This window comes from Anneissia japonica, unplaced genomic scaffold, assembly GCF_011630105.1.
Source record: "Anneissia japonica isolate Jap-2015-1 unplaced genomic scaffold, ASM1163010v1 scaffold287834_len5846547_cov211, whole genome shotgun sequence".
In the NCBI taxonomy this organism is placed as follows: Eukaryota; Metazoa; Echinodermata; class Crinoidea; order Comatulida; family Comatulidae; genus Anneissia; species Anneissia japonica.
Window position 1 is genome coordinate 3,237,120 of NW_022704992.1, and position 3,705 is coordinate 3,240,824.

The 3,705-nt window shown below is 39.1% G+C and overlaps 1 protein-coding gene across 1 annotated transcript in view; it reads right to left on the minus strand.

The window, feature by feature from the left end:
* LOC117104996 overlaps positions 1–3,705 on the minus strand; it is a 16,774-nt gene that overhangs the window by 5,778 nt on the left and 7,291 nt on the right. Inside the window, exons 7-9 of the mRNA XM_033245976.1 lie at positions 2,929–3,034; positions 2,452–2,690; positions 2,006–2,098 (exon numbers count right to left, since the gene is read on the minus strand). Of these exons, the coding sequence (XP_033101867.1) occupies positions 2,006–2,098; positions 2,452–2,690; positions 2,929–3,034 (438 nt within the window). The remainder of the gene's footprint in view (positions 1–2,005; positions 2,099–2,451; positions 2,691–2,928; positions 3,035–3,705) is intronic.

Below are 3,705 nucleotides of genomic sequence, written 5' to 3' on the forward strand. Positions count from 1 at the left end.
GCTCTGGCCCAGGCCTGGCTCTAGCTTAGGCGCGGCCTACCCTAGCCTATGATGTCGATCACAGATAGGCCTAGACCTATGGGCCTAGGCTCAGGTGTAGTTAGCATACCTAGGGCTTATCCTCTATCTCTCGAATCCGGGTCGATTTAGAGAGTGCATTAAGATCTGTCTCTTATACACATCTAGATGTGTATAAGAGATCTCATACACTCGGGCTTCTATGTCACGACCATGCACATTTCGCTACTTTTTAAGGCTGGATATTGGATAACAACTTTAAAACAGCCAAAAACCACCGAAAATCAGTACTGTACCTGTTTCGCCATGTTTCGCAAGTTTCTTACGTCAGGTAAATACAATTAATCACATCTATTCTGCACTGCAATCCTTAGGTCTAAAAATGATCGAGGCCGTAAAAGAACCAGTCTATGGCCGTATTCGACTGGTCGTTCTTCGTTAAACCACTCCCACCTGCGCAGCGGTAAATCCTACTTAAACGAAGATGACCAGTCCGAATAGAAAACTTGTAAATCCTCGACAAAACAAAATGGCTGCATGCTATGTAATCAAGATTGCTTCAGCTTGTGGTCACGTGAATAACTTAACGCTGATTAACGCACTCTGGTTTATGTTAATTTTCGTTGTCAACGAAGTCTATTATTTTATAAACTATGTACTGTAGTTGAATGAAAATAATACTCAACGAAAATTTGTAGTCAACGAAATGATACAGTCGAATACGCCCAATGTTTCGCAGTTTCACTACGTCACCCGCCCAGTACAAAATGGGTGACGACAAGCATGTACCCGTACCTCTTTGTTGGAGTAGGCCTAGCCATTGCATTATACTGGATATATTGTAGTTTTATGGCACAAAACATCAGCAATAAATGGCATGTTTTAGAAGTCGATCAGGTAAAAATAAAGATACACCTGGGCACAAGCCATGATAACCTCGGCCTAACCATACCGGCTAGCCCTAACACAGACAGGCCTATAGAATAGGCACACAGCCCTACGCTCTGGCCCAGGCCTGGCTCTAGCTTAGGCGCGGCCTACCCTAGCCTATGATGTCGATCACAGATAGGCCTAGACCTATGGGCCTAGGCTCAGGTGTAGTTAGCATACCTAGGGCTTATCCTCTATCTCTCGAATCCGGGTCGATTTAGAGAGTGCATTAAGATAGATAGGGTCAAGCTAGCTCCACGTACCAATCAATTTGAATTTACGTAAACACGTCAGGACAATGTTTACGGGTTCTTTTGAATATGCCTTACAATACATGCATCTACCTTAATTCAAGAAAAAAACTTCTCTCATGCCCAACTAGGCAAGGCCTACTGTATATTTCTGTACTTTCACTTACAAGAGGGTAGCCCAAAGCAGCAGGGGAAGATCCAGTAGCCTAGGGGAGAGGGACGTCACTGGGAAGGGCTCCTGCCCCGTTTTGCCACTATTTTTTTTTTTATAATTTCAATGCAATATATATGCTATTCGCTTATTCAATTATTCTGAAACTGTTGTGTTCTCCCCCCCCCCCCCCCTTTAAAAATTGTGGTTCCCCCCCCCCCCCCCGTTTGAAACATTGTGGATCCACCCTTGATCACACTGCACAATAATTCCTCACAAGGACTGCAGTGTGCTGCAAAGACACTCAAAACATTAACTACAAAAACGTCCTTCAGAAAGATTATGACATTGTAACCATAACGTCCACAACGATTGCCTTCCCCATTCAACAATGTACATGATCGCCATCTTTCCCGACTCATTCAACACAAGTATATGCTACTGTAGTTATTATTATTGTACAAACAATTAAAAGTTAAAAATGCTAGGTATATTCAATCAGTGAATCTATTAATCTGAAAAAAATAATATTTATAAAATATTCTTCAACAACCTTCAATTAATAATAAAATACCATTCATGTACAAACGCTATTATTAGTAAAATATTAATATGGTTCCCATAAATTTGCAGTGAGTGCTAATCGGTGTATTACCTTACCTTCATGCTTCTACTACCTACCATAAGAATTACGATTATTGGAGCAGCTATTGTCCATACAACTCCATTTTCATGGTTAAGCCAGCACCTGCGGAAAATACCAGTATTTCTTTTTATTTGAAAATGAGCTGATCGCTTGTTCAAATGTGTGGTGACTTTTTATTGGCCAACAAAAAAAAAAGGAAACAATTGTAATATAAATTTTGGTAGTTAACGTGGAAATGAAGTAATAAACCGTATTTGCACATGCATATATTCTAAAATTGTTATTGTAAACAAAATGATATAAATAAATATTTTAAAACTAGTTAATTATTATGGTGGCTTAATTTGGGTAATGGGCTCAAATACGAATTCCTGAATTTCATGGTGTTTCTGATGACTAAACCGTCGACTAAACATATTTACTCTTATTTAAGAATAATACGCCTATAAACTTACGATGCTGTTTTAATGTAGCCGTCTTTGGCAACCGCAATGGTAAGACCCGCTATGATGACTGGGGTACCCCAGGCCAGACCAGTGCCAATGTAGCGGACCTTAATACCCACTGGGGTTACAGCTCTACTGATGATCTTGTAGTAAAGATATGCTGCTTCCAATAACATCCAAGCGAAGACCACAAGATAAATGAAGTGCAAAAGAAAGGCAACAAATTTACACGTTTTCTGAAATAAAAATGTTCAAACTTGTAACAATTAAGTTTGATTCATACCATGACCTTTAACCAATGTAAGAGAATTAGAGAAAACGCAAGCTGCAGCCTTCCTAGTGCTGTATTGCCTCATTTCATCTCTTGCAAACAAATTTAGACCGTCTAGGCTTGCGGCAGTGCGACAAAGAAAACACAAATGAAGTGACTGATCGGACAGATAAAAAAATAAAATAATACCTATACTAGTTTCCCATGAATCATACCTCATTTTCGGTCTTATCTATCCCAAGTAGAAAGGTTATCTGTCCAGCGAGCAAGCTCACAACTAAATTCAAATGTAGAATTCCTCGCTCGGATTTTCGTAGTTGACTAAAAGAGAGAGAAAGAGAGCGCATTTATGTTTAAACAAAATGATGATACACCGTTAAAATATTGGTACAGCACCTTACATATATCTGGAGGAATGTACGGTAACAAAATCTTGGGGAAAATCTCAGTCCAGTGTTGACGTAACAGTTTTAAATGAACCGCATTCTTATTAGATAAGGAGGCTAAATATGTTTACAAATAATGATATATACCATCAAAAAAAGAAAAGAGAACAAGCTGCAGAAAACGCAAAGAAGTACAGTCGGATGATATACCGGATCGAATGGATAAATGGAGGAGAAAGATGGTATGGAAGAAGAGAAAGAGTTTAATTATTGAATAATTCACCTGAACGAGAGGATAACAATGATGGTTGCGATGAGGCAGATCGATGATAAGGTCAGTCCACCAATAGAAAATCCAGAAAGGATCATGGCGTCGAATGCCGAAATATCCGTCTGAAAGACAGAGATATCAATTGGGCATCCTGTAATTGACCATAATTGACAATGTGAACAGTGAACCAATCATGAGATATCCATTTAATTTTCAACCATCTAAAACTAGAAAATATCAAACTATGAAGAGATATTGCAAACCTGTCTGATTTGAAAAAGAACAGCGAAACTGGTGGTATGGTTACAATTGCAATTGACCAACTGTCCAACTGC